The sequence below is a fragment of the Vipera ursinii genome (genome assembly GCF_947247035.1).
Source record: "Vipera ursinii genome assembly, chromosome: 17".
Taxonomy (NCBI): Eukaryota; Metazoa; Chordata; class Lepidosauria; order Squamata; family Viperidae; genus Vipera; species Vipera ursinii.
Window position 1 is genome coordinate 4,418,084 of NC_139530.1, and position 22,873 is coordinate 4,440,956.

The following is a 22,873-nucleotide window of genomic DNA, read 5'->3' on the forward strand; positions in this document are numbered from 1 at the left end:
TGCCGCGTAAGAGAGTGAGTGCCTGTTACTCGTCCCAGCTTCTGCCAACCTAGCAGTTCGAAAGCACGTAAAAAGGCAAGTAGAAAAACAGGGACCGCTATGGTGGGAAGGGAACAGTGTTCCGTGCGCCTTTGGTGTCTAGTCATGCTGGCCACATGACCACGGAGACTTCCTCGGACAAGCGCTGGCTCTTCGTCTTTGAAACGGAGATGAGCACTGGCCCCTGGAGTCGGAAGCGACAATTGCAGGAGTTGGCTATGTCTAAGTTAATTAAAAGAAGGATTAGAGGTGACGTGATAGCAGTGATCCAATATTTGAGGGGTTGCCCCAAAGAAGGGTGGGGTGGGGTGTCAAGCTATTCTCCAAAGACCCTGAAGGCAGGAGAAGAAGCAACGGATGGAAACTAACCAAGGAGAGAAGCAACCTGGAACTAAGGAGAAACTTCCCGACAGTCAGCACAATTAACCAGCGGAACGACCTGCCTCCAGAAGCGGTGAATGCTCCAACCCTGGAGGTTTTTTAAGAAAGAGACTGGACAGCCAGTGGTCTGAAATGGTTCAGGGTTTCCTGCCTGAGCAGTGGGGTTGGGCTAGAAGACCTCCAAGGTCCCTTCCAACGCTATTATTCTCTGCCCCGCCTTGGAAGTTCTCTTTTATTTCACACCAGCGTTTCTCACCCTCGCCAACTTTCAAGGCGTGCGGATTTCAACTCGCCAGCACCGCTTTTGAACGTGTGAGATGGGCCGACCCATAAATGTAATCACGAAACAAATGTGTGGGTGGACGGAGGTTTCCTGCTGGGTTTATAACTCTCGGCTCTTCTGTCTAGGGGGCAGCTGCATCAGCAGTGCTGCGAGAAATGGACCTTGGTGAACGACGAAACCCAAGCGAAGATGGCCAGGATGGCGGCGGCGGCCGCTTGGGGCCTAGGTGAGCGTCCACCCCACCCTTTGGGGGGGTCTTTGGGGGAGGAGTCCCTAGGGTTGGGGGCCTTGCGGAGGCAGTCCCACATTTGGTTGTGCGAAAGGGGCTCTCAAGAGACGTCAGCACCTGTCCCGAGCCATGAAATCGAACAATATCCCAGGTTTCTCTCTTCAGCTGGCATAAAATGGGTTTTTTTTTTCCTGTACACACACACACACACAAAACACACACACAATTTGGCCCCCTTTAGCCAAGCCTCCTAGAATCAGGGCCGGGCTGCAGCATCCTGAATGTCGCAGGCGAATGTGAAAAGGCAACCAAGTCCGAACCAAGCAAATCTTGGTTAACCAAGCTCAGGATACACAACTGGGAGATTTTTAACCCGGCCGATTTGCCTACGGGCAAAACCTGTTTTCTTAGGCCAGCGATGGCGAACCTTTGAGAGACCGAGTGCCCAAACTGCGACCCAAAACCCACTTACGTATCGTCGGGTGCCGGGTGGGCGTGGCCCGTTGGGTGGGCGTGGTCCATTGGTGGGCGTGGCTGCGGTGGTAATTTATTTATTTATTAATTTAATTTATATACCGCCCTTCTCCCGGAGGACTCAGGGCGGTGAACAGGGCAATACATAAAAACTAGATACAAAAAATTAAAAATTATTAAAACGTGATTAAACAATGCCCATAATAAATTAATACAGATTAAAAATTGAAGTCCATTTATAAAATCCCACCCCGTGGCAAGCGGGCGGGACTAAAAAGTTCAATCAGTCAATTCCAACTTCGCGAGATCTTTTTTTTCCCCACAAGAAGTTGAAATTGATTGATTGAACCTTTTTTTTTTTTTGCACACGGCGGCAAAAGCCTAAAGCAGGGGTTAGGCAACCTCGGCTCTTTTAGGACTCACGGACTTCAACTCCCAGAATTCCTGAGTCAGCTGACTCAGGAATTCTGGGAGTTGAAGTCCGTGAGTCCTAAAAGAGCCGAGGTGGCCTACCCCTGGCCTAAAGCGAAAAAAAGTTTTATAAAACCCAGCTGAAGCGTTAGGACTGGGGCGACGGCGCGCATGCCCACGGGCAGGGCTCTGCGTGCCCACCTGCGGCACGCGGGCCATAGGTTCGCCACCACGGTCTTAGGCTAAAGCAGATCTGTTGGTTCAAGCTGGGCTGTTGTTTCACCCCACCCCCTTTCCACAGGGCAGTGGGACAGCATGGAGGAATACACTTGCATGATTCCGAGGGACACCCACGACGGCGCTTTCTACCGGGCTGTGCTGGCTCTGCATCAGGACCTCTTCTCTTTGGCTCAGCAGGTATTGCCTAACACCTTCCCAGCCCTTTTTTGGGGGGGATTCGGGGACCTTCCTCCTTTCGAAGCCCCCTCCTCACCTACGACGTATCTGCTTAATCTTTTCTCTCCCCCTCCCCCAGTGCATCGACAAAGCCCGCGACCTTCTGGATGCCGAACTGACGGCCATGGCGGGAGAGAGTTACAGCCGAGCGTACGGCGTGAGTAGCTCCTCTGCTCCTCCAGCTCCCCCCCCCCTCCCCCGTCCTTCCTTGGGGGATCCATCCCGGGGCGGCGATGATGGGGCCGACCCCCTTTTTTTTTCCCTGCAGGCGATGGTCTCCTGCCAAATGCTGTCCGAGCTGGAAGAAGTCATCCAGTACAAGCTGGTGCCGGAACGGCGAGAGATCCTCCGCCAGATCTGGTGGGAGAGGCTGCAGGTAAGGCTCAGCCTGGACGCCACAGCTCTGAAGAAGCCGGTCGGATCGTCGGAATCGGTTCTGGGACTCCCCGTAACGGGAGAAGAGCCCGCTCAGGCTCCTTAGACGAGGACTAATTCGAGGCTCAGAATTCCCCCGGAACGGTTTCTAGGAACACACAGTTTCAACGATTAGAGACTTCTTTTATTTTGAAGGGTTCTTAACGTCTAAGGTTTGGATTGGAAAACGAGCAAGCTAGGATTCTGCAGGACACTTTGCCATAGGCAGCATTCTGAAGTGCCTGCCCAGTTTTGTCACCCGGCATCCAGGACTTCCGGGTCTTTATTTGAAGTTTGGTTTCCTCCCCATCCAGCCCCACCAGCAGAGTGCAGGATCCCAGCTTGGTCTTCCTTCCTTCCTTCCTTCCTTCCTTCCTTCCTTCCTTCCTTCCTTCCTTCCTTCCTTCCTCCCTTCCTTTCCTCCCTCCCTCCCTCCCTCCCTCCCTTCCTCCCTCCCTCCCTTCCTTCCTTCCTTCCTTCCTTCCTTCCTTTCCTCCCTCCCTCCCCTTCCTCCCTCCCTTCCTTCCCTCCCACCCTCCCTTTCCTCCCTCCCTCCCTTCCTTCCTTCCTCCCTCCCTCCCTCCCTTCCTTCCTTCCTCCCTCCCTTCCTCCCTTCCTTCCTCCCTTCCCTCCCTCTCACACTCCCTTCCTTCCTTTCCTTCCTTCCTCCCTCCCTCCCTTCCTTCCATCCTTCCCTCCCTCCCTCCCTCCTTTCCTTCCTTCCTTCACTCCCTCCCTCCCTCCCTCCCTCCCTTCCTTCCTCCCTCCCTTCCTTTCCTTCCTTTCCTTCCATCCTTCCCTCCCTCCCTCCCTCCCTTCCTTCCTTCCTCCCTCCCTTCCTTTCCTTCCTTTCCTTCCATCCTTCCCTCCCTCCCTCCCTTCCTTCCCTCCCTCCCTTCCTTTCCTTCCTTTCCTTCCTTTCCTTCCATCCTTCCCTCCCTCCCTCCTTTCCTTCCTTCCTTCACTCCCTCCCTCCCTCCCTCCCTTCCTTTCCTTCCTTCCCTCCCTCCCTCCCTCCCTCCCTTCCTTCCTCCCTCCCTTCCTTTCCTTCCTTTCCTTCCATCCTTCCCTCCTTCCCTCCCTCCCTCCCTTCCTTTCCTCCCTCCCTCCCTTCCTTCCTTCCCTCCCTCCCTCCCTCCCTCCCTTCCTTCCTCCCTCCCTTCCTTTCCTTCCTTTCCTTCCATCCTTCCCTCCTTCCCTCCCTCCCTCCCTTCCTTTCCTCCCTCCCTCCCTTCCTTCCTTCACTCCCTCCCTCCCTCCCTCCCTTTCCTCCCTCCCTCCCTCTGGTGTCCCTGCCTGGTTCCCCCCAGCCCAGCCCCTGCCTTGCCAGCATTCTTCTTTCCTCGGCCATCTGGGAAGCATTTTGCCTCCAGGGCTGCATTCCTGTCTGGAGGAGCTGAAAGAGAACATTCCACCGGTGAGGAAAAGCCGAGGGGGAAAGTCTGCAGAGGGAGCTGTTTATCATCGCCCTGAGAGAAAAAAAAGAGAGGAAACAAGGCAACGAAAGGAGGCAGAGTTCGGCCTCTGAGTCCCCGCATTCTTCTGGATCACTTAGCGGAAAGCCGCCGGTCTCCAAGAAAGCTCCAAGCAGCGTCACACGTCTCCTCTCGCATTTAGACGGGTCGAAAAGTCGCCCCGAGCGGCCACCATCCCTGCTGACCCTGGACGGCCCATCCCAACAGTTGGTCTCCCGGCTTTTGGGGTGGGTGGGAAAATTAAACTATTTGAAGAAGGAAGGCACAGAAAACCCTGGACCGCTTCTGGGTCCCTCCTAGGTGGCTAATTGAGTGAAAATATCCGGGGCAGTTTGAATCTCTCCATCTCTGGCCGCGAAAGCATTTAGTATTGTGCCCAAAGGAAACCCCCCCGCTTTTCTTTCGGATACGAAAACGCGCAGATTTCGCCGAGAAAAGCGAGAGCCCTCCCAGGCCCACGGCGGTGCCAACTGTCTTATTGACTAATTGAGCTCTGGGGGGTGCGCGTGTGTGGGGGGGTGAGGGGGTGGGGGCTCTCCCAACCTCTGGCGCCATTCCCCAGGCCTCTTTCAGTCCCGGGAAACCGGGCCCCGTGCCGAAAGCCAAGACGCTATTGAGGAAAGGCCCTTCCTTCCTAGGGTTGCCAGCGGATCGTAGAGGACTGGCAGCGGATCCTCATGGTCCGCTCACTGGTGGTCAACCCCCACGAAGACATGAGAATGTGGCTGAAGTACGCCAGCTTGTGCGGCAAGAGCGGCAGACTCGTGAGTTCACTCCCCTCTCCGTTCAGCCGGATTAGCTGCTTGGCTTCCGCCGTCGCTTTTCGAAGGGTGGGACTTCCAACGTTCCCAGAATTTTCCCCCCGAGGGGGGAAAAAAGCCTCGGATCTGAGCCTTGCGTTCACTTGTCCCCTACTCTTCTTCTTTTTCCCCACCCCACCCCCACCCCTCGCTGAAGGCTTTGGCCCAAAAAACTCTGGTGTTGCTGCTGGGAGTCGACCCCTCCCGACAGCTGGACCACCCCTTGCCCACTCTTCACCCGCAAGTGACCTACGCCTACATGAAGCACATGTGGAAAAGCGCCCGGAAGGTAAGGCGTGACGAGGCTTTCAAAGATTTATTTATTTATTTATTTATTTATTTATTTATTTATTTATTTATTTATTTATTTATTGGCATGGGGCTGCCTTTGAAGAGCACCCGGAGGCTTCAACTGGTGCAAAATGCGGCCGCGCGGGTGCTTGTGGGAGTATCTCGGTACTCCCACGTTACACCCCTCCTGCGCGAGCTGCATTGGCTTCCGGTTACCCTCACGAGCGCGATTCAAGGTGCTGGTAATCACCTTAAAGCCCTACATGGCTTAGGCCCGGGGTACTTGCGAGACCACCTGCTGCCACTGTCAACCCAGATTGTTGGGGGCAATAAGCTGACTTTGTAATAATGCCGCTTGGGGGCGGGGGCCGAAAGCCCTAATAAGCAGGCATATACATAGAATGAAGGCTATTGCTAAGCACATTCGATTTGTGCTTAAATTGTAAGCCGCCCTGAGTCTTCGGAGAAGGGCGGGATATAAATTTAATGAAATGAAATGAAATTTAAATTTATATGCCGCCCTTCTCCCTGAGGACTCAGGGTGGCTCACAACAATAAAAATTAAGAAAACATAGGATGAAAAGTTTTAAAAAAAGAATTAAATAATAAATACAATAATTACGTGACAATTTTTAAAAAAATGGTAAAAACCCAATTAAAAACCGTAGTCAGTCCAGACCCGCTTGTTGGAACAACCAAGTCTTCAGGTCACGGCGGAAGGACCGAAGGTCAGGGGTCATCTGCAGCCTCCTTTTCTCGCAGGACTATCTCTCTCGTTGTTTTTTTTCTTTAAAGATGTTTCTCTTCTCATCTGAGAAGCTTCTTCAGCTCTGACTGGGTGGTGGGGAGAATGGGAAGGTTTATATTCCTGGTCGTTTGCATCCTTTTAGAGAGCCGTCGAGGCCACTTGGAGGTTTGCCTCGTGTGTCCTCGGGCTCACCTGAGCGGTGCAAACGGGCCTGGAGCCTCCTTGGCTGCAGGATGTTTTTCTGCCCTGGGTCCCAGTCACCGCTGAAGACGGGCGCCAAGGCTGTTGGGGATGTGTCCGTGTTGTCTGCGTCTCCCGCTGAGGCCCAAGTGGCTCCTGGAGTCTGCCACGTTTTCTGGAAATCCGTTTCACACTCCCGCCCCGTTCGAAGGGCCTTCCTCCCGCTTTTTTTTTTTCCCCACTTCGAGCGGTCCCCCGAGCGAACTTCTGCACGTCGAGGGCGGCCTGTAGGGTAGACTCGAGAGCGCCACGTTGGGGCCAGTGGCTTTTGAAGAGCAGAGGAGAGGAAGCCTGAGAAGGTGCCAGGCAATCTCCTAGTCCTCAGCGACCCAGCGGGTGACGCAGCAGCGCAACCCCCCCCCCCCGGGGTCGGCTCCTGTCTTTGCAGATCGAAGCCTTCCAGCACATGCAGCATTTCGTCCAGATGATGCAGCAGCAAGCCCAGCATGCCATCGCCACCGAGGACCAGCAGCACCGGCAGGAACTTCACAAGCTCATGGCTCGGTGAGTGACTGCCTCGCTGAACCCAGAAACGGCACCCTAAGGCGGCGGGTGTGTGGTTTCGCATGCTGCCTGCATCCCACGGATGGGGCTTTCCTTGTTTGCGCGGACCGGTTTCTGGCATGCTGGGAACCACTGCTGGTTCCTGGACCAGGGGCTGGGGAGGCCTGCCCCAAGGGGAAAGTCCTTATTTCTGACTTTTACCTGACTAAAAATTCATCTACTCGTACCCTTTGTACACAGGCACCGATATCTGGTTCCAATAAAGCAGAATGAGATGGTTGCAAGAAGGAAGCAAATGTCTCTTTAGGTCAGGGGGGTCTTCCAACCTGGCCCTTTGATGACTTGTGGACTTCAACTCCCAGCATTCCTCAGCCGAGGCACGAGGAATCCTGGGAGTTGAAGTCCACAAGTCACGAAAGGGCCCACGTTGGAAGAGGCCTGCTTTAGACAAGTTCTTTGAGTTTGCACCGGGGGGGGCTCTCTCTGGAAACGGGATCAGTAGCGCAAAACGTACTGAAGACCCCCTTTGTGAGTGGTCTTCCTGGGGCCTTGACGCAGTTTATACCCTCCAGAGGTGGGCAGTGGCCTCTTTCTGGCTGATCATCCCGAATCCAGAGCCAGGATTGGGCCCAGTTAGGTCCCGGCCGTGGGGGGAAAAACAAACTATTAACCAAGATGTCCTGTCGGTCCCTTGAACAACAAAGGTGACTAACAAACAAACGAGTACCTGGAGCGCCTAATGCCAAGACGTGTCAAAAGCGGAAGGCAAAAAAGAGGCTTGGTGGAGCAGTGGGCTAATGCCTCCTTAAGTAACACCAGCTGCCTGCCATTAGTGCAGGTTCGAGTCCCACCAGGCTCAAGGTTGACTCAGCCTTCCATCCTTCCGAGGTAGGTAAAATGAGGACCCAGATTGTTGGGGGCAATAAGCTGACTTTGTAATAATGCTGGTTGGGGTGTGTGTGAAAGCCCTAATAAGCAGGCATATACATAGAATGAAGGCTACTGCTAAGTTTGTAAGCCGCCCTGAGTCTTCGGAGAAGGGCGGGATATAAATGGAATTAAAATTTTTTTAAAAATGACGAAACTGCATCTCGCCTATTTGGCCCTGTCGTTTCGTTTCATTTCCTTTCCTTTCACTGTGCAGAAAGAGATTACGGTAAAAGGGAAGCCAGGCCGTCCAAAGAACACGGCGCCTAGACACGAAGCTGTCCCCCCCCTCCCAGGCCCAGCATAGAAAAAAAATTAAATAGTGCACCATTAGAAGAAGTGGAGAGACTTGGCCCGTAGAAGGGCCAAGAGTTGGATTTGACTTCGTGGATATTCTCCTCCCCCCCCTCCTCCTCTTCTTCCTCCTCCTCCATCATCAACATCATTATTGTCAACGCTGCTAACCTCGAATGTTCTTGCTTGGCAAGAGATGAAGAAGCAGCCATTTCATCTGTTAAACTTGTGCATGGCTTTAAGAGATTGAGTTTTAAGGTTGGGAGGGGGGGGAACGAGGAGGATTGCACCTTTCAAGGCCATCTGGAATTAAAGAAGACGGAGAGCTTGGCGGGCTTTCTAACGGGAAGGGCAACGGATTCTTTAGATGAATTGGAGAATACGATTTAACGACAAAATTAGAAAGGTGGAGAATTGCGTTTTAATATATTGTGCGTGGGGGTGGAGGTTTCAAGATTCCAGCTTCCTCCGAGCAAGCGTCTGCCGCTGTATTAGGCTGAATAAAGGACTTTTAAGGTAAACAGTGCCGCAGAGTCACTTGAAAAGCCCGCACGTCGGAAAGGGGACAATTACGTTGACGAGCCAGATTTCTTGGCCCCGTTCTCAGGTGTTTCCTGAAGCTGGGCGAGTGGCAGCTGAACCTGCAAGGCATCAACGAGAGCACCATTCCCAAAGTCCTGCAGTACTACAGCGCCTCCACGGAGCACGACCGCAACTGGTACAAAGTGAGTCCAGGGAGAGGTGGGCGGGCGTGCCGGCAGCTGCTTCTGGGCCCGCCCGTCAGCACGCGGTTCAAACCGGGAGCCAGGTTTTCTCGCCCAGGAGGAACTCAGCCTGATCTGAAACTCCGGAGGGAAAGCAATGGCGGGGCGGAAGCAAGCCGAGGGCCGGCCAGCCTTTGGAGTGAGATGAGGTGCCCAAATGTTGGGGGAAACCAGGTTTCCTCCTCCCCCCCCCCCCCCCGGTTTGCATTTGCAGCTAGAATCGGCTTTGGATGACTTAACCAGTTGGCCAAGAGGGGAAGGCCTGTGCCAGGATAAGGTTGCCGGTTCCCGAACTTTCCCAACTCCCACCTTCGGGGGGAATTTTTCTCTAGCCCACGAAGGAAGGCGAATCCACGCGTCCCGGGATAACGTGGCGGGGGTTCCAATCTGGGTCGGTCGACCAGGGCCAGAAATTTAGTCTTCCGAGCTAAGATCCCCGGAAGCTCAGAAGGAAAAAAAAAAAAAACCCTGGTCCCGGCAACCGACCCAGATTGCACCCAGACTCGGCATTCCACGACATTTTAGGGAAGCGCGTGTGGCCTGCGCGGTTGTAAGTTTTAAAGGGGAACAAGTGTAGGTTTGAGAGAAAAGCATAGTGGCGGTAGGAGGGGGGGGAAAGGAGGTGGGGGGCATTGGCTAGGAAAAAGCAGCTTGCCTCTTCGTCCTGGGAAGACGTAAAGAGAGCAAGAGGAGAGAGATTCACAGCTATCGGACGAAGAGACACCGAAACTTTGCCGGGTTGTTCCCTGGGAAATTGGGGAAAGGAAGAGAGGTCCGTGAAGTTTGGCTTCCGGGGAAACGGAGGCCTTGAAACCGAAAAGGCTCGGAAGGCTGAACTGCCCCAACGGGGAGAGGCGGACCAGTGCCATTGAGGGGGGGGGGCTCTTCTCTTTTCTTCCAGGCCTGGCACGCCTGGGCCGTGATGAACTTCGAGGCGGTGCTGCACTACAAGCTCCAGAACCAGGCCCGGGACGAGAAGAAGAAGCTGCGCCACGCCAGCGGGACCAGCGTCGCCAGCGCCAACACGGAAGGCAGTAACAGCGAAAGCGAGGCCGAGAGCGCGGAGAACAGCCCGGCCCCTTCTCCCGTGCAGAAGAAGGTCATGGAGGTCAGGCTGCTCCCAGGGCCCCCCCCCCCGTTGGCAGATTTCCCCCCCCTCCCTCCCTCGCAAGAAATCCTCGACTCCCCTTTAATTTTTGGAGAAGAGAGACTCATCCTTCCTTCCTTTCTCCCCCCCCCCCGAACAGGATTTGTCCAAAACGCTGCTGATGTACACTGTGCCGGCAGTCCAGGGCTTCTTCCGATCCATCTCTCTGTCCCGGGGAAACAATCTGCAGGATACTCTCCGGTGACTTTTTGATTTGAATTGAATTGATTTGATTTGAATCGTCGGATTTGGGCGGGGCGGGGCGGCGGGTGGCGTCGCTTTGCTAGGCAAGAAAAGAGAGCTAATGGGATCGGCTTGCCTCCCTGCAGGGTTCTCACACTGTGGTTTGACTATGGCCACTGGCCGGAAGTCAACGAAGCCTTGGTGGAAGGGGTCAAGGCCATCCAGATCGACACCTGGCTGCAGGTAAGGGGCCGCTCTGAAGCACGAACGGCCTTTTTTTCCTGACGCTGACGGGAGCGTTTCCCAACCTGGGCAACTTTGCAGGTGGGCGGACTGTCAACTCCCAGATTCCCCAGCCGGCCTGCCCACTTCTATATGGGCACCTGCGGACATGTAACAACAACAACAACAGCAGCAACAACAACATTAATACCTTTGTTGATACCTAGGATGCTGGCAGCGACTCGTGCCGGCCATCGGCGCCAGTCAGTTTGAACGTTCGGTTGACCGAGGTTCAGGTTTAATGAATAAAAGATCGTAATCGTAAAGTTGGAAGGGACCTTGGGAGGTCATCTAGCCCAACCCCCTGCTCAGGCAGGAAACCCTATACCATTCCAGACAACTGGCTGTCCAGTTTCTTCTTAAAAACTTCCAGTGCTGGAGCAATCACCGCTTCTGGAGGCAGGTTGTTCCGCTGGTTAATTATTCTAACTGTCAGGAAGTTTCTCCTTAGTTCTCTCCTTGATGAGTTTCCATCCGTCGCTTCTTGTCCTGCCTTCAGGTGCTTTGGACAATAGCTTGACTCCCTCTTCTTTGGGGCAGCCCCTGAGATACTGGAAGGCTGCTATCCTGTCCCCGCTGGGCCTTCTCTTCATTAAACTAGACATGCCCAATTCCAGCAACTGTTCCTTGTATGTTTTAGCCTCCAGTCCCCTGATCCTCTTTGTTGCTCTTCTCTGCGCTCTTTCCAGAGCCTCGACACTGTTTTTTACATCAGGGTGACCAAAACTGGATGCATTAATGTGATGCGATATCAGCAAAACATATCTTCCTCCTCCTCCTCCTCCTCGTGTAGTGTGCTCATTCCTTTGGCCGGGCCCGTTCTCCAGCTAACAACCTGGCTTCTGACAGGGAGCTCTGGGTTTTGAAATAGGAAGCTCTGCCCACCTGCAGAGGGAGAGTGGGATGTGTTGAGTGACAGCTGCCTGGTTAATCTCTCTTACCTCTCCTTCTCTTGCTCCACCCACCCACCCACCCGCTGAAAAATCAGGTCATCCCACAGCTGATTGCAAGAATCGACACCCCTCGGCCTTTAGTGGGACGGCTCATTTACCAGCTGCTCACCGACATCGGGAGGTACCATCCGCAGGTGAGATAACCCTACATTCAGACACACAGCCCTTCCAGACTCCAAACCAACCAGGTTTGGATAAGATCGCTCTTTTCTGGCTCCTCCTCTAGGCTCTGATCTACCCTCTGACGGTCGCCTCCAAGTCCACGACGACAGCCCGGCACAACGCCGCTAACAAGATCTTGAAAAACATGTGCGAGCACAGCAACACCCTTGTCCAGCAAGCCATGATGGTGGGTGACGTAGGCAGGTTGCGCGCGCGCTCCTCTCCGCAGCTCCCTGCCATCCTTTCGCCCCAGGCCGAAAGCGCAGCGAAACCAGCCCACTCGTTCTTTCGCAGCCCTTCTCCCCCCCCCCTTGCTTTTCGTAGATTCACTTCGGCTTCCCAGTTCAGGAATTCTCTCTTCCCCTTTTTATTATTTTATTCAGGTTTTTGTTATTTTACAAACACCGAACGTTGTTTGTTTGTTTGTTTCTGCGCGCGCTTGTTTATCGTATGCACCGTTTGAAAGAATCCAATCGGGGCTCTCGAAGAGCGTTTTTTTTTTTTTTTTAAAAAAAAGTTTTATATATATATATATATTTTTTTTAAAAAAATCTTTTACGTTTCCCCACCGCTCTCTCGCGTTCGTGGCACATACGGTTCTGTTCTGGCTTATTAACTTAGATCAGCCTTATTTGGGTCATGTCTTCCAAGCTGTTGTCCTTCCTCAGAACAGTAACTGCTTACGTGGACTTCCCCCCGAACGCCGCTTAAAGCAAGCTTGGGTAGAGAACGGGGGGGGGCTCTTTTCCGCAAATTTGGGGGAAAGTCTGTTGAAGCTCCCTTCGCTCCACGCACACCCTCTCTGCTGCTGTTGCTAAAACAGGAAATGGGGAAGGGAGCTTGCCAAAAGGCCACGCGGGGATCCCTTGCGTTACAGATGCTGGGATTGTGTTCAGAAGCTTTTCTGTGGCTCCCTCTAGCAGTCAGTCTGGGTTACATCCCTGACTAACCCAGTTAATCTAGGCAGCAAGCTTGCCGTTGACTGAACATCATGGCCTGGGGCTGCGTTAGCCAGGGAAAAAAGAGAGACTTTATTCCAGTCTGCAAAACAGACCCGCCCGTCAGATTCCCTCGCTTCGGTCTCTCGGCGTCTCCTGCTACCCCTCTGCTGATTTTAGGTGGGGCAGTGCCAGCCCAGAGGACACACATTTCCTCCATCGGGGTAGATCTGAGACCCCGACCGACCTCCCACTACTGAGAGGGTCCCTTGTCCTTCCGCCCTGGCCTCCTCCAACCCAGCGGGTTGGGGTGGAGAACAACGGGAAGCTTCAGTGAAGCGACTCGGCCTCCTGCGCTGCTGAATGCCAACACACACACACACACACACCCTCCCCTTTGCCCATTAACCTCTCCCGGGGGGCCTTCCTCCCCTCTGCCACCAGGTGAGCGAAGAACTGATCCGCGTGGCCATCCTGTGGCACGAGATGTGGCACGAAGGGCTGGAGGAAGCCTCTCGCCTCTACTTCGGGGAGAGGAACGTGAAGGGGATGTTTGAGGTGCTGGAGCCGCTGCACGCCATGATGGAGCGGGGTCCTCAGACCCTCAAGGAAACCTCCTTCAACCAGGTACCAGCGAAAGAGGGGCCGGCCTGTCCAGGAGAAAACAAAAATCACCACACACACACCCCGGGCTGCGCCCACGGAAAAAGAAATCCCCAAGAGTTGCGAGGGGGACAGTGCGTAGACTTAGATACCGCTTGGTGGGGCTTTACAGCCCCCTCTGAGCGGTTTACAGAGTCAGCACATGGCCCCTAACAAATCGGAGTGTCCTCATTTGACCCACCTCGGAAGGATGGAAGGCCGAGTCCGCTTTGAGCCGGTCAGGATCGAACTGCTTCCTGTGGGCAGAGTCAGCCTGCAATGCTGCATTTTAACCATTGCATACCATGGATGGATGGATGGAAGGAAGGAAGGGCAATAGCACTCAGACTTATAGACCACTTCACACTGTCAGCCTGTTGCCCCAATGTCAGCCTGTTGCCCCCCCCCCCAACAATCTGGGTCCTCATTTTACCCACCTCGGAAAGATGGAAGACTGAGTTAACCTTGAGCCAGTCAGGATCGAACTGCTGGCAGCGGGCAGAGTCAGCCTTCAATGCTGCATTTTAACCATTGCATACGATGGATGGATGGATGGATGGAAGGAAGGAAGGAAGGAAGGAAGGAAGGAAGGAAGGAAGGAAGGGCAATAGCACTCAGACTTATAGACCACTTCACGGTGCTTTACAGCCCTCTCTGAGTGGTTTGCAATGTCAGCCTGTTGCCCCCTCCCCAACAATCTGGGTCCTCATTTTACCCACCTCAGAAGGAAAGGATGGGAGAGGCCGACTCAACTTCGAGCCGGTCAAGATCGAATTGCCTGCAAAGGCTACATTTCTAACCACCCGCCACCACGGCCTCTCGGAAACGTCCCTCCCATCCGGCATAATGAATTAGGAGATGCCACGTCAGGGGGTCACCCGGTGATCAGCCCAAAGCCACCAGCGATCAACTTGCTCGCTTTAGGTTGAGGATCGGGAAAGAGAAAAGCCCCGATCGTGGCTATTTTGAAATCCTTTTTCAAGTGGGGGTGGTGGGGAAGGAGTTTGCAGATCCGGGAGCAACTCTTTTCCTTGCAGGCTTACGGCAGAGACCTGATGGAGGCCCAGGAGTGGTGCCGTAAATATATGAAGTCGGGAAACGTCAAGGATCTCACCCAGGCTTGGGATCTGTACTACCACGTCTTCCGGCGGATCTCCAAGCAGCTGCCTCAGGTCTGGGAGAGGATCCTTGATCCCCGTGGGGATTATTTTTTTTCCCCAACTTCCCTTTGGAATCCGCCCTAAGCTGCTTCGTTTGCTTGCTTCCCCCCCTCCCCCCCTCTCTTGCCAACAGCTGACTTCCTTGGAACTCCAGTACGTTTCTCCCAAACTCCTGATGTGCCGCGATTTGGAGCTGGCCGTCCCGGGAACCTACGACCCGAATCAGCAGATCATCCGGATTCAGTCCATCGCGCCTTCCCTGCAAGTCATCACCTCCAAGCAGAGGCCGAGGAAGTTGACCTTAATGGGTGAGAAAACTGGCTCGTGACGGAAGGAAGGAAGGAACCGCGGCTTTCTCTGAGGCCTCCGACTTGGCTCGGGTTTTCCCTCGGTTTGCTGAGGGATTCCAGATGTATCAATTTATTTATTTATTTATTTATTTATTTTATTTATTTATTTTATTTTATTTTATTATATTATATTTATATACCGCCCTTTCCCGAAGGACTCAGGGCGGTTTACAGGGTGGTTAAAACAAAAAATACAAAAGTTAAAAACAGATTAAAAAAATTATATCCGTCCCTGAATTGCCAGTTCTCTCTTGCGGAACGGCATCCAATTAAAAAAGGCATCGCGTCGGGAGAGCGAGCCGGTGCCGTGATTGCCTTTTGTCAGCCCTGTCCCCATTCCTGTACCTCTGGGGATGCAGAGCAAAAATCAATTTCTTGTCACCGTCCAGATCATTTAAGGCCGCGGCGGCGAACCTCCGCTACGCAGAGCCCTCTCTGTGGGCACGCCCCAGTCCTGGGCCTTCAGCTGGGTTTCATAAAACCTTTTCGCTTTAGGCCTCCGCCACCGTGCGCAAAACGAAAAAAAAGGTTCGATCAAACGATCCATTTCAACTTCTCGCAGGGGAAAAAAAATGATCTCGCCAAGTTGGAATGGATTGATTGAACTTTTTAGTCCCACCCAGTCTGCCGCTACCACCGCAGCCACGCCCACCCAATGGGCCACGCCCACCCAATGGGCCACACCCACCCAACGGGCCACGCCCACCCGGCAATACAGAAGCGGGTTTTGGGTCGCAGTTTAGGCACTCGATCTCTAAACTTTTCGCCATCACTGCTTTAAGGAGTCCAGGAATAAAACACACCCAGGCTAAGAAATTAGAAGGGTGAAATTGATGGGTCTAGTGACGGGTGAAGAAGCTTGGGAAAGATCAGCGAAGGTTTGGCCTACAGGATTTTGTTTCGCTCTGGTATATTTTGCCCTGTTCATTCCCAGCTTAACAAGGGCAGCGCCTGTGCTTCTTATCCGACTGTAGGAACTTAAATCGAAACAACGTAGATACTACATCTTCTAATTTGCCTCGGATGCAAGTCCTCTCTTGGCTTCTTCACGCAGGTTCCCCACACCTGAAGAGATCTTTTTTTTTTTCCCTTCCACAGGAAGCAACGGGCACGAGTTTGTGTTTCTTCTGAAAGGGCACGAGGACCTTCGCCAGGATGAGCGAGTGATGCAGCTCTTCGGCCTCGTCAACACGCTCCTGGCCAACGACCCCACGTCTCTCCGGAAAAACCTCAGGTGCCCCCTCTGCCTTCATCCCAGCCAGCATAAGTGGCTTGTTAGGAAAGATGGGTGGTGAGGTCTCCGTGGGCACAAAAGGGAGGAGAAATTAGAAATGCAACACTTTGGAGGAAGTGGTGTTGTAATGGAGAGGAGAGACCTTTGACGGGGTTGCCGTAACTTTACTAGATGCCTTCTTGAATAGAAATTAGAGTAGAGTAGAGTAGAGTAGAGTAGAGTAGAGTAGAGTAGAGTAGAGTAGAATAGAATAGAATAGAATAGAATAGAATAGAATAGAATAGAATAGAATAGACAAGACAGATTGTAGAATAGAGTAGAATAGAATAAGAATAGAATAGAATAGAATAGAATAGAATAGAATAGAATAGAATAGAATAGAATAGAAGAATAGAATAGAATAGAATAGACAGATTGTAGAATAGAATAGAATAAAATAGAATTAGAATTAGAATAAAATAGAATACGAATAGAATAGACAGATTGTAGAATAGAATAGAATAGAATAGAATAGAATAGAATAGAATAGAATAGAATAGAATAGAATAGACAGATTGTAGAATGGAATGGAATGGAATGGAATGGAATGGAATGGAATAGAATAGAATAATAGAATAGAATAGAATAGAATAGAATAGAATAGAATAGAATAGAATAGAATAGAATATCATTATTGTGATTGTGTATCTCACAACGAAATTAAGTGCTGTCCACAGTGCACACTACACAGAAGTAAAAAGCACAAATAAAAATGTACATCATATACACGCATCCTTCATATTCTATCCTGTACCGTCTGCTAGGTGGTAATAGTTCAAAAAAAAGAATGTCCGGGATGAGACAAGCCTTCAAGAATGTTTTGAATGCTGCGATAAGTTTTGGAATCCCATTATAAGGATGGGAGGAAGCAGCACGGAGATGCCAAAGGCATGCAGAGACCTCGCGTGGTGCTCCGTTGGCCATGATAACAGGCTGCTTCAGCTAAGCCAACAGATTTGTGTGAAGCCATTCGGAGAGCATGTACTTCGGCCTCCATGTGTCTGTGACCCTCGTTTTTTTCAATCCCATTTGTCTGTGAGCACAAAGCCCAGCCTTCTTCTCCTTTCTCCTCCTGTAGCATCCAGCGCTATGCGGTGATCCCTCTTTCCACCAACTCCGGGCTCATAGGCTGGGTGCCTCACTGCGACACTCTGCACGCGCTCATTCGAGACTACCGGGAGAAGAAGAAGATCCTTCTCAACATCGAGCACCGCATCATGCTGAGGGTGAGCTACGACCTTGCGCAACCTTTAGGAGTTTCGCCAACTCTGTTATCCTGTCCCTGAATCTCAGGTTAAGGAAACACGGCTGGATAAGTCCCACGCGGTTGGTCCCTACCTGTTGAACCTTTTCCTCTTCCCTGAAAAGGATATTAATGGCTGACGGATGTCGTTAATCTGAATTGTTCTTAGATGGCTCCCGATTACGACCACCTCACCCTAATGCAAAAGGTGGAAGTGTTTGAACATGCGGTCAACAATACAGCTGGGGATGACCTGGCCAAGCTTCTGTGGCTCAAGAGTCCTAGCTCAGAGGTAAAAAAAATAAACCACCATTCCTGGTCCTTCTTTTTCCTCCAGTCAGGATTAGAGCAGAACATGGAATAAATTGTCACATGGATAAAACGCTCCACTCCGTGGTTACTTCCCATTTTCAAATATCTGTGTTAAGAGCTGAAATGGCTGCTGTTCCACATTTTTTTCTAAAGAAAGAGAGAGAGAGAGAAAGAGAAAGAAAGAGAGAGAGAGAGAGAGAGAGAGATGATAGATAGATGGATGGATGGATAGATAGATAGATAGATAGATAGATAGATAGATAGATAGATAGATAGATAGATGATAGATAGATAGATAGATAGATAGATAGATAGATGATAGAGAGATAGAGAGACAGACAGACAGACACAGACACACAGACAGACAGACGTGGGAGATAGATGATAGATAGATAGATAGATAGATAGAGAGAGAGATAGAGAGATAGAGAGATAGAGAGATAGATAAAGAGATAGAGACAGACAGTCACAGACAGACAGATGTGGGAGATAGATAGATAGATAGATAGATAGATAGATAGATAGATAGATAGATAGATAGATAGATAGATAGTCCCAACTGGGCATAAATGCCCCACTTTTTGATATATTTGTTTTCCACAGGTGTGGTTTGACCGAAGAACCAATTACACCCGTTCGTTAGCTGTGATGTCAATGGTTGGCTACATTTTGGGTCTTGGCGACAGGCAAGTGAAACTAAATTTATTTCCCTAAAGAATAAAAAAAACTGTTCACAATCCCTTCCCTCTTCACAGACCCCAGCTGTCAATAAATCGTAATTAACAGCAGTAAGCTAAGTTTGGAAAGAGAAGGGAATTGGAAGAACTGCGCCGAGCAGAATTAAGCTTTATGTGATCGTTTGGGGGGGGCGGGGGGGGGGTGTTAATTATAGGATGTGATATTCCGAGTTCCTGGCACGAACTGTCCAGTAAATAGCGTGGTTCCTTTAAACAGGCATCCCTCCAACCTTATGCTGGACCGGCTGAGTGGCAAAATCCTGCACATCGACTTTGGAGATTGCTTCGAGGTAAGCTGGTGGGATTTGCTTTTTGGGAAACGAAGCACTCGGCGGAAGCTAAGATAAAGACAGGGGGAAAAAATCTGTCCTCATTTCGTACCCACTCAGGGCTGATCTGTCTCTTTCTCTCTTTTAATGTTCACTTAAACGTGGGTCCTTCCAAGGTTTTCTGCTGCGGGAAAGTAGGGGCGGAATCCCAAGAGGAATGAAGATCAGGAAAGACGTTGAGTAGAAAATCAGGCAGAACAGAATGACAGAGCTGGAAGGGACCCTGGAGGTCATCTAGTCCAACCCCCTGCTCAGGCAGATAAACCCTGTACCATTTCAGACCAAGGGCTGTCCAGTCTCTGCTTAAAAACTTCCAGTGTTGACTGCCTACTATAGAAGAGTGGACTTTAAAAGTTTCAAACCTGGCAGAAATGGCAAAAGATTTCAGCATATTTGAAAGAACAATTGCAGCAGAGATAGGTTTTGGAATGGAGAAGATGGATCGATTATATTCAGAATAAATATGGGAGTAGAAAGTTTCATTTAGTATATGAATAAGTATTAGTATTATATGATGTGTTATTAATTAGTTATTATTATTTAGTTATTTGGTTATGTTAAGAGGAGTTAAGGCGCGATAGAATTTAAAGTGTCTTTTTTAGTTGGTTAGCATATTTTAGCTTAAGTTGGTTAAAGTTTATACCCTGTATTCAGCTCTGGGAAGTCGGGGGGGGGGAGGGGGAGGGAGGGAGTTTATGTTTTTTAAAATGTATTTTAAAACTTTTCAATTAAAAAAAAAACTTCCAGTGTTGGAACACCCACAACTTCTGGTGGCAAGCAGTTCCACTGGTTAATTGTCCTCCCTGTTAAGGAAGTTTCTCCTTAATTCCAGGTTGCTTCTCTCCTTGATCAGTTTCCCTCCGTCGCTTCTTGTCCTGCCTTCTGGCGCTTTGGAGAACAGCTTGACTCCCTCTTCTTTGGGGCAGCCCCTGAGATATTGGATATTGCTATCACGTCGTCCCTAAACTAAACGTACCCAATTCTAGCAGCCGTTCTGGCATCATTTTGCTCGTCACTATCATTTGAGCAACTTAAAACCTCAGGAACCTGAACCACAGTCTTGAATACCTTTCAGCACTCGCCATTCCCTACTTTGGGAAACCTCCGTTCATTTCTTTGCCTGGATTTTTTTTTAGGTGGCAATGACCAGAGAGAAATTCCCGGAGAAGATCCCGTTCAGGCTAACTCGGATGTTGACCAACGCCATGGAGGTAAGCCAGATCCCGCAACGTTCGAAGCATCCCGTGTTCTAAAGTAAACTGGACTCTTCTTTTTCTTTCATTTACAATGTCAGTCTATCCATTTCTGCACACTCTTTAAAAAAAAATATTTTTTTTAAATTAAACGCTTCCTCCGTTGGTAAATCTTCCATTTTCCCAATATCGAGCGAATACAATTCTTGCTGCAGTTAACGTATGTAAAATTAAACACGGATGCTCTTTTCTCGTAGTTTCCTCCAATTACGCCTACAAAAAAATAATTCTGGCTTCAACACTCTATGTTTCCCCCCCCCCCCCCGTCATTTTCTTTAACCACGGACGTATTCTTCACCGGAATCTTTTGGCTTTAGGGCATGTCCACCAAAGATAGGGAATAAGCGCCCGGTTTTTGGTTTGCATTTCCAACAATTGCTTGATGTGTTTTTAAACGTTGTTTCTCCCCCATCCTCCCCTGTTTTGACGGGGTCACGTTGCTGTTCAAATTCCCGCCACCTCACAAGGCATTCCAGACACTCCAGGAAAAAGTCGCTAGGACTTAACACCACCATCATGGCTGGTCAGGAAGCAGCGGAAGTCCTGATTAGCACCACGGGTTTGGCCAGTCGGAAGAGGGACGTCCCGCCTCCATGAAGCCAGGCCCTGCGCACCTTTTGCCCACCAGGATGCTTGCAAAGCCTTCCTGGCCTTCCAGACCTCCACGACTCAGAGGGTTTTTTTTGGATCAGACCCCCTTTGAATGGGCCTCCCCACCTTTTCCTTCCCTCCCACTTAGGTGACTGGCCTGGATGGGAACTACCGCATCACTTGCCACACCGTGATGGAGGTCTTACGAGAGCACAAGGACAGCGTCATGGCTGTATTGGAAGCCTTCGTGTACGATCCCCTGCTCAACTGGAGGCTGATGGACAGTACGTTGGCCTGAAAGAGGAAGACTGTGGCTGGAGGACAACCCCCCCGCCCTCTCTCTCTCTCTCCCAGGCAGAAACACACACACACACACACACCCCAAAATCACCCTAAAATACCGATTAGTCTAAAAACCAAGAATCTGATTGAGTTAAAAGCTTTTGCGAGTTGCCACTCACTTCAGTCCACCAGAATAGAGCTGGAAGGGACCCCTGGAGGTCTTCTAGTCCAACCCCCTGCTCAAGCAGGAGAGCTGATATGGGCTGTCCAGGCTCTTCTTGGAAATCTCCAGCGGTGAAGCCCCTACAACATCTGAATGCGGGGGTGGCGGGGGGGGGGCTCCTTGGCCAGGTGGGCACTAATAGCTTAGGAAAGCTTTTGCCTTCCGATCCAGTTCTGTTAATCGGAAAAAGGGGTTACCTGATTGGCTAGAACTTAACGGGGCCCTCCTCTTTAACGGTGTCGGTTTACGTACAGAAAGCTCGATAGCTGGGTGGTTGTTTAGCAGAAGGTTGGTGCCTTTGGAGATAAAACCAAGAGAAGCTCCTTGGGGTTTACCCAAACGCTCCTCCAGAACTAGTCGGCTCCTACGATAAGCGGTTGTTGCTTTCACGTGCTCCTGTTGTGTGTGTGTGTGCGTGTGTCAGGGACCTGGAAAGACCCTCTTTCTTTCTTTGCAGCCAACACCAAAGGTAACAAACGGTCTCGGACCCGCACGGATTCGTACTCTGCTTGTCAGTCAGTCGGTGAGCACGGACAAAGCGTCCTCTTCTTTTACTCTACCTCGCTTCCTCCTTGAATGGGGACAACGCTCAAGTCGCTCTCCTTCCTCTGTGCAAAGCTTTTTGACCCCTCGACATTGGACCTTTCCCTCCCTGTTGAAAGGGGAGGGAGGGTGGGCCCTTGGAGCCCCACGGGGGGGCTTTTCTTGGTTGCAGAACAGATTTCGTTTGCTTCCCCTTAAAATACCCCTCCCTCTTTTTACCATCTTGGAACACGTCCGGACCAGCACTTAAAACCTTCCCTCTTTCTCCCAAGCAGCCTAAATCTCTTTGGCTGCTGGGATCCATCTTACGTGTGTCAGCGCGAGAAAAGTCAGGAGCAGAACACGACGGTTTTACCTAACCGCTTCCCTCCTTTTTTATTATTATTATTATTTTTTTTAAAGAAATGCTGGACAGCGTGGAACTGGGTGAAACAGCCCACAAGAAAGCTGGATCAACAGTGCCCGAATCTATCCATTCCTTCAGTAAGTTTAGAGACCTTGTCTTTTCCGGTTAAGACGCCAGACATATATATATATATATTTATTTTTTAATTTTTTTAAAAAAATAGCTTTACGCCTCTAAAACGGAGGCTCGGCTTCGAAATGTACAACACAAAACAACTTACAATAATCAGGTGAATGATCAGGCTTTATAAAGTTGACCTGCGTTAAGGGCCACCAGGAGGTTTCGTGGCGGCAGTTTTCTCCCGCTGTCTCTCTCACGTACAAGCATCTTATTCTGTCCTCAATTTACTGTTGCAGTTCCTTTCAGTAAACTAATGTTAAAAGGAAAAAAAAACCCACAATATTGTCATAGTCACAATCACCAAAAGCCTCCTGACCCACTTTGGCCTACAGTTCAAAAGATTCAAGGATCCCCCCCCAAACCTTATCTTTCAAAGAAAATTAATCTGGTGCCTCTCTGCTTTGATAATATACAAGGTTGGGATGCTCAGAACTGGACCTTGTTATGGAATAGGACCATTTCCTCTCTTCACCAGAATCTAGAAAAAACAGACTTGTTAAGAATTCTAGCCACGATGCAAAATAGGTAACTGCAGACGGATTGCTCAGATATCTTCCGATTTATCCGTGGCTCACTTTTTTTTTTTTCCTTTTTCAGTCGGGGACGGCCTCGTGAAACCAGAAGCCCTAAATAAGAAAGCTATTCAGATTATCAACAGAGTCCGGGATAAACTCACAGGTCAGTAAATCCCGCGTCACTTCCAGAAGATCCTGTCGCCAAGAATTTGCAATCTTTAGCTCTCATCCCTGGAAGTGGAAAGCGGGGGGGAGCAGACAAAAGTCAGAAATAGTTGCACTTAGATCAGAGCGCCCCCCCCAACCTTTGGGGCACCAGGGTCCGTTTCCGTGGAGAGGGGATTTTTTTCCCCCACGGATCGGAAGGTGCGTGGTTTTGTGTGCTGCCTGCATCCCACGGATGGAGCTTTGCTTGTTTGCCCGGACCGGTTGCTGGCATGCCGCGTGGCCCTGTGCTGGTCCACGGACTGGGGTGGGGTTGGGGACCCCCGACTTAAGA

The 22,873-nt window shown here is 50.8% G+C and overlaps 1 protein-coding gene across 1 annotated transcript in view; it reads left to right on the forward strand.

The window, feature by feature from the left end:
* Nucleotides 1–22,873, forward strand: part of MTOR (mechanistic target of rapamycin kinase) — a 51,481-nt gene that overhangs the window by 26,681 nt on the left and 1,927 nt on the right. Inside the window, exons 24-49 of the mRNA XM_083375552.1 lie at nucleotides 829–929; nucleotides 2,119–2,234; nucleotides 2,353–2,430; nucleotides 2,542–2,649; nucleotides 4,801–4,926; nucleotides 5,120–5,251; nucleotides 6,630–6,745; nucleotides 8,574–8,691; nucleotides 9,632–9,838; nucleotides 9,978–10,078; nucleotides 10,207–10,303; nucleotides 11,331–11,429; nucleotides 11,522–11,644; nucleotides 12,840–13,022; nucleotides 14,075–14,209; nucleotides 14,331–14,505; nucleotides 15,646–15,781; nucleotides 16,899–17,046; nucleotides 17,233–17,355; nucleotides 17,979–18,061; nucleotides 18,330–18,402; nucleotides 19,578–19,652; nucleotides 20,434–20,569; nucleotides 21,248–21,313; nucleotides 21,736–21,816; nucleotides 22,457–22,537. Of these exons, the coding sequence (XP_083231678.1) occupies nucleotides 829–929; nucleotides 2,119–2,234; nucleotides 2,353–2,430; nucleotides 2,542–2,649; nucleotides 4,801–4,926; nucleotides 5,120–5,251; nucleotides 6,630–6,745; nucleotides 8,574–8,691; nucleotides 9,632–9,838; nucleotides 9,978–10,078; nucleotides 10,207–10,303; nucleotides 11,331–11,429; nucleotides 11,522–11,644; nucleotides 12,840–13,022; nucleotides 14,075–14,209; nucleotides 14,331–14,505; nucleotides 15,646–15,781; nucleotides 16,899–17,046; nucleotides 17,233–17,355; nucleotides 17,979–18,061; nucleotides 18,330–18,402; nucleotides 19,578–19,652; nucleotides 20,434–20,569; nucleotides 21,248–21,313; nucleotides 21,736–21,816; nucleotides 22,457–22,537 (3,017 nt within the window). The remainder of the gene's footprint in view (nucleotides 1–828; nucleotides 930–2,118; nucleotides 2,235–2,352; nucleotides 2,431–2,541; nucleotides 2,650–4,800; nucleotides 4,927–5,119; nucleotides 5,252–6,629; nucleotides 6,746–8,573; nucleotides 8,692–9,631; nucleotides 9,839–9,977; nucleotides 10,079–10,206; nucleotides 10,304–11,330; nucleotides 11,430–11,521; nucleotides 11,645–12,839; nucleotides 13,023–14,074; nucleotides 14,210–14,330; nucleotides 14,506–15,645; nucleotides 15,782–16,898; nucleotides 17,047–17,232; nucleotides 17,356–17,978; nucleotides 18,062–18,329; nucleotides 18,403–19,577; nucleotides 19,653–20,433; nucleotides 20,570–21,247; nucleotides 21,314–21,735; nucleotides 21,817–22,456; nucleotides 22,538–22,873) is intronic.